Raw genomic sequence first — 7,056 nt, forward strand, 5'->3', positions numbered from 1 at the left:
ATTATTTATTTTACAGTCAAACAGAACGTGCCCGATATGTCGTGGTGACGCTGGAGAATATATTTCGTAATAGTGGATAGACAAGTAGCGACTGACACCTAAGCTTCTGCTGAATGAAAAACGCTCAATGGCGTCGGATCTTCTTCTTCGTCGTCGTCGAGGACGCTACTTCGTACAGAACCTCCAGCCGTCATGTTGTTGGTTTGTGCAAATTCATGTCCATTAGCATTTCTGCCTTTTCTCCTGTGAAAGTGAATTAATCGTTGATTGTATTTCGAACTCCTGAAAATTCTGAAACAGCGTTTTTCGGAGAAGTTTAAACCATCCCCCTGTTTTGAACAAAAAGGAAAAAGAAAATGGAGAAAAGCTGGATGCAACGAAAGATATATACAGTAAAAGAAATTTGAGAATGTTGGAGATTCTCTTGTAATAGAAAGGGTACACATCATTTTTTGCTTTTTCCTCAGGCGTTAGTAAATTTACAAGTTTAAAGAGCGTAATTTAATAATACGTGTTGAATTATGGTTAAAAATACCTTCAATGGGGATTTAAAAAACAAAAAGGAAAAAAAACAGAATGAAAAGGTTTTGCGAGAAAGTTATTTAAAAAGAAAAAAAAACACAAAAAAAAACTATGTAGTTTTGATTGACAGAAAAGGAAAAAAGAAAAAAAAGATTACCTGTCAATTCGTTTAATTTTTATTCGAATCGCTTTTGATTATGGTTTAACGCTCGTTTGTTAGTTGTGTTGCGCTATTTTATATTATTAATATATATATATATATATATGTTTATGTACATAATATTTGTATACAGAGAAATCAGCACTTTCCATTAACGTTCCATTTTTGTAATAGCTTCAATTTTTGATCCTATTCTATAATTGTAAATAATTACATAAACGTCCGTATAAATGTGTGCGTGCGTATAAATGCCAAGTCTAGGTCTTTGTTTGATAATTTACCAAATGTAGGATAAATTCTTTTGCAATAAAAGGTAAGAGAAACAATTTGTTTTCTTAGGCAAAGGAAAAAAAAAAAAAGAAACCATAACTTCCTATTGTTAATGCTTTCTTGTCTCTTTGTGTGTAGGCCGGATGGTTATTTTTTATTATATAAGGAATGTATGTATCTATCTCTACCCACAGCGCGATTTGAGTGCTATAAATTAAATAGAAATGAGAGAGAGAAAAAAAACCAGTACTGTTGAATAGTAAACACCGATGTGTCACGTAAATTAATTTATAAAAACATATTTAGTGACCTTATATTATTATATATCCGATTATAAAACTCATTCCTCTCGCGGTGATTAACAGGCATCCCGTTGTTTTTTCTGTGTTGGTTCGATACAATTTTTGTTAAATGTTTTATGGAAAATATATATATATAGGTCAGCCTAGCCTTTTAGGATGTACAGGTAGATGTAAAGGTATGCATGTAAATTAATCCAACCGCGAGAGATCAAGCAGCAGTAAATGAACAGATCTTTCAATAACAGTTATTCGAAATTGCAAAAGAAATGAGAGTGAACAAAAAAAAAAAAAAAAGTATAAAAGAAATACCGCTTCTGTTTCCTGCGCATCTACCTCTGATAGAAGATGAAACGAATTGATTCATATTTTTTTATACACACATCTCATAAAGAATAAACATACTTATGTAATAAGAAGAAGGAGAAGAAGAAGAAGAAGAAAAAGAAGAAAAAGAGGGAGAAGGAGAAGCAACAAAATGAAAGGTAAAAGAAGCTGTAGAGATAAAAAGATCCAAGTTGGTTGTAATTTGGGCATGTTCTATTAAAATTAATACTATCGAGAGATTATTGTATTATTATGTATTTCATGAGTTGACAAATGTTATTGTAATAATCAATTATAGTGTTCGGTCGGGGAAAGAAACTAGGGGAAAGTTTGTGTATACTTAGAACACTGGTGCATTTTGTATTGAAAAAAAAAAAAAAAGACCAGAAATGAAAAATAAAAGAAAGAGGGGCTTTTGAAAATTTGGATAGAACGTTGCCATAAAAAGAAAAACACACGCTTTTAGTTTTGTATATATACACATATATGTATATATATTTATATATGTATATACATCTATATTTGTATGTACATATACAAATATATATATTTATATATATCTCAACGCTTTTTTCTATTTATATGTTTCAATACAAAAGTAAATGAAAGAGAGGATTTCTCCCATTTGTATCACGTTTATGATCGTGTATACGTTGTGTACTTCTTAATTCTTCGAATGTATCTTCGAGTAAAGAAAAAAAGAAAAATATGAACAGAGCCGGATATGCATTATCATTAAAAGCTATTTTTTTTTTTTTTATTCTAAGCAGTAAACACAATGTATTTACAATGAGAAAACTTTTATCAAATATTTTTTCTTCGTCTCTCTTTCCTTCGTATGTTAATTAAATTTCGTGCGTATTTATAAAACTGGTCCGGTTTACAAAAACATCAATGAATGAATATAAATCATCGGCAAAGTTGTTAAAAAGCTTTTTACAAAATCACAGGAAAAAATACATGTTTTTTTTTATTTTTTTTTTTTTTGTTTTTTTTCATAAAAACAAAATGGGGGAGAGAGATCAAAGGATATTGCATGGAAACCGAACAAGTTTCATTCTCCGAATTGTAAAACACTAAACACAAACCCCGTTTAAAAGGATCTAACGCATATTTCTATATGGGACATAATATTTTTCAATCGATACAAACAAAACCTATGTCTGCCATTTGCTGTACTATTATTATTGAATCGTGTTAATTTATTATTAGTATTTTCTTGGTATATACAGGTATATACCACTATTTAATCCATACGAGGCGTGCGTCGTCATTTTGAGACATGAAAAAGAAATGACAAAAAAAAATAATAATAATAATTAAAGGGGATAAAAAAGACAAGACAAGAAAAAAAAATAAAGAAATAAAAGATGATGATAAATAGTAAAAAAAAAAGAAATCTCTAAAAAAACTTTTTTGAAATAATCTTACAAAACGAGATCGCGTATTATCAGTATAATTAATCTTCTTGATCTATCCTTCCACTTCTCATTACGTGCCTTTACTATTAGTGATCAAAAAAAAAAAATACATATATCCAAACAAAATTTGTGGACAATGAAAGAGAAACACAGAACAAGAAAAAAAAAAATATAAAAGAACAGCAAAAGGACAAGGCAGACATGTTAGAAGAAGAAAGAGTAGCGTGTGAAATTGTAAACTATTCGCGCACAAAAGTACGCTTGAAAAAAATTACATAAAAAGAGGGGACAAACAAAAGAGAATGAGAAAAAGAGAGGAAAACCTGAAAAATCACAAGCATATATGTGTGTATGTTTTGAGCGTGTGGTGTATGTATAATAATATGTGTGTGTCGTCACCTGCGAAGTTGGTGGTGTTAGTAATACGTGGGTAGATATCAACTTTAGATTTATTTTTTAACAAAAGAACAAGAATAAGAAGATGAAAATAGAAGATCGTTATCATTGCTTGAAACTCTCATTGCATGATCTATGCACCACTCATATGCATTTGGTACACTTTAACACAATATCTTGTAAAACAATCTCTGCTTTACGTTTTCTTCCTATCCAACTCTTACTCTGATGCTGCACACTGTGTTGATTTGTTTGTTTTGTTGCGCTATTTTGTATAATTTATTTCTCGTTCTATTTATTCCATGTTTACTTGTTTTTTGTTTCTTCAATTTGTTCTTTGTATTTCCCCTTTTCGCAGGTCGACGCACAAAAGTTAAATGAAAAAAAACAAAATGCTTTACTTTCGGTACACGTGAAATAACACTAAATACTAATTCCTTGTTGTACAAGTGAATATAATCCATACGTAAACAAAAGTATGTGTAAATGAAATTTAGAAACATCATTAATTATGGGATATAACAAAATTGACACGCGTTTAATGCATAGAAATACGGTAATATTCTATTACTAAAATAAAAACTGCACAATATCAAAAGGCATATGAGTAAGTGGCGATCAAAAAGCATCAAAGAAAGAAATAGAAAAGTTTATAAAATAGTGGAGGGAATATGAAAAGAAGAAGAAGAAGAAGAAAAAAAATGATGATGATGATGAAAAAAGAAATATGAAAATAAACGGGTCGTCTGCGTTAATTCTTTTTAAGAAACATACAAAACACATATCACAATTTCCATTACAAATTCACAAGTTTTAGCCCTTATTCTCGTTTCGTCGCTGACAAAATGAATAAAGAAAAAATCCATATAAAAAAGATTAACGAAGAAATTCACTCGTGGTTTATCAAAAGTTTAAATTTTCAAACGTACGTAAATATATTCAATACATATACAAACATATTTTTTTAAGACACTTATGTTTGTGTTCACGGATTTATTTACTCGTAGTTTATTAAAAAGACTCTAATTTAAAATAATATAAAATAACAAAATATAATTATTCATGATAATTATTTAAAACATTTTGAAATATTTTCTATGTGGTATTTCAATACTTGTCGCTTGTTAATTTGTGTTTTTCTTTTTTTTTTTTTATAACTAAATTCTAGGCAACGTTTTCTTTCATTTGATTTCTTTTCTTTTTATTTTTTATTTTTATTTTTTTTTCCTTCAAAAAAATCTTACATTCATATCATTATATGTATTTATATACAGGTATGTATCTATGTACGGATGATGTTCAGTATTAAAATTCAAACATATAGAACTGTTCTAAATTATTTTCTAAAAATATGCGAAAAAATTTTGAATCATAGTGTGTATCATTGAAAAGTATCACAAATTTTTTCGGATATGACTATTATATACCATCCGACATTAATTTTTTGTTCGACGTGATTAGATTTTAAGGAAACATAGTGTTAATTATTTAAATATTTATAATTATTCCAATTTGATTGACTGTGACTTAACTTTAGGGTTTTTGTTTCTCGTTATACAAAATTATTACTTTTTTTTTTTTTTATTGTCCATCATAAAAATGAACGACGTTTATTGTGTATTATATCTATTTAAAAATTATATATTAATATAATATATATATCGTTATATATTATATATATATAATATTTCTATTTAAACACTTTATTTCTTATATTAAAAAAAGAAATAAATGTAAATAGAAAGATAAAAGTAATTTATTTTTTCTAGGTTTTACAATATATTCAATCATTTAACGAGATTAATTTATCTATCATTACTTTAAAAAAAAAAAAAATAATATTCAAATTCGATTTATTTGCAAACAAATTGAAACAAAAATGAAATTCATTCAAATGATTTTCTACAAAATTATTCTTCATTATTTTTTCTTATTTCTCATTAACACTTTTAATCCTGAGTCTAATCAATTAGTTTGAAGATATTTGAAGGAAGGATTGATGAACACAAAAACAATATTAAAAAAATAAAAAATAAAAAGTCACTAAAAACAAATTGTTTCGAAAATTGATACATGAGTGAATTTCTTTATAAAAAAAAAAAAAAAAAACAAAAAAAAATGAAAAGATTAATAGATAAAAGTAAGTTTTTATTATATACACCTATACACACATACAAAAACAATGATTGTTGTATGCGATGATGATACAAAATTGATTAATTCGTGATTGAAATAACACGATAGAAGTTTTGAATATTCATGTTAATCAAAATTCAAATTAAAATGGTTACACTTATAAAAAGATGAATTAAAATATTTTTACGAAGATTCAAAGAAAAGAAAACAAAAAAAAAAAAGAAAAAAAAACAAAACAAATTAAAATAAAATAAAATGAATAGAGGAGAATCACGATGAATGAAAAAAAATGTTGAACGAGAAATAATATCCCAGTGACCTGACGAGATAAAGGCTTATTTTGTCATACTTTCCTCCACAATGAAAATAAAAAAATTAAAAAATAAAAAAAGAACATAACACAAAAGACAAAGAAGAAAATATGAAAAATTCCTTTTAAAATCGATCGAAATTATAGAATCAAACGCCGCTTATAATAAACAAAACAAACAAAAATTACACAAAAATTGTCCAATGATGATCTCTCTTCGTAGGAAAGAAGAAAAATAATAAGAAATACAAAAGAAATTAGAAAAATCCTATAACAACAAAGCTGCTTGTTCGAAAATTCTTCTAGCAAAAATACAAAAAAAAAAATATGATCTAAAATGAAAAAGAAAAAAAAAGGAAAAGAAAAAACCGAGATGCGCTGATTACACAAAATGTCCGCGTTATTCTAATAATTAAGTTATATATATATATATATATGCGATACGTAATAATAACAACAACAACAACAACAACACCAACAAAAATTAATATTAGTTTAAATAATTAATCGTTGCTTCTTCGAGAAAGTGATATATTATTTTTTTTTCTTTTTGTTTTTTTTTCTTAAATATTAATTTTTTGTTTCATTTCCCCTTTCGTTCGTATCAATGGTGCTTTATATTCAGCGTTTTCTCTATAACGTATACGTTTCGTGTACTTTTATAAATGTTTAAGTACTATTAAGGATATAGAGAGAGACTGTAATTTAATAATAATAATAATAATAATAGCGAGAGAGAGAGAGAGAGAGAGAGAAAGAGAAGAAGAAAAAAAGGAGAACAAGAGAGGAAGATTGTAAAAAAAAAAGCGACTGAAAAATCATTGAAAAGAGAGTTGGATAAATTAGATATTCAAACGACATAATATCAACAAAAAAAAATAAAAACCCTATTTGTATTATTTCCCGGTTATATTGTAAAATAGAGAAATACAACTTTAATACTTAATAGACATTAAATTAACGTAAAAAGTTAACTCCGAAGCTGAAGAAAAAAAAAGCACAAAAAACAAACAGAAACAACATAACACGTGCTGCATTACACAGGTTGGAATGTTCAGTTTCATTTTGTTACCGAATTTCGCTATTAGATTCCTCTGAACCCTCTTCCCACCCTCCTCCTCCTCCTCCTCCTCCACCTACACCTCCTCATTCTCATTTTTTAATGAAATACTTTACAATTACAAATTTTTTGCGTCGTCGTTGATCATAATTTAT

General features: G+C 27.2%; 1 protein-coding gene across 5 annotated transcripts in view; it reads left to right on the forward strand.

Annotated features, from left to right (window-relative positions):
• Positions 1–3,179, forward strand: part of mura (ring finger protein murashka) — a 31,419-nt gene extending 28,240 nt beyond the window's left edge. For all 5 annotated transcript variants that reach the window (XM_089172726.1, XM_015328645.2, XM_015328643.2 and 2 more), the window contains one exon: positions 17–3,179. In XM_089172726.1, coding sequence (XP_089028852.1) covers positions 17–70 — 54 coding nt within the window. In that variant the 3' untranslated portion in view covers positions 71–3,179. The remainder of the gene's footprint in view (positions 1–16) is intronic.
• Positions 3,180–7,056: the final 3,877 nt, after the last annotated feature.

Source organism: Polistes dominula, unplaced genomic scaffold (assembly GCF_049000335.1).
Source record: "Polistes dominula isolate Pdom_NZ unplaced genomic scaffold, Pdom_raw_medaka contig_28, whole genome shotgun sequence".
NCBI classification, from domain to species: Eukaryota; Metazoa; Arthropoda; class Insecta; order Hymenoptera; family Vespidae; genus Polistes; species Polistes dominula.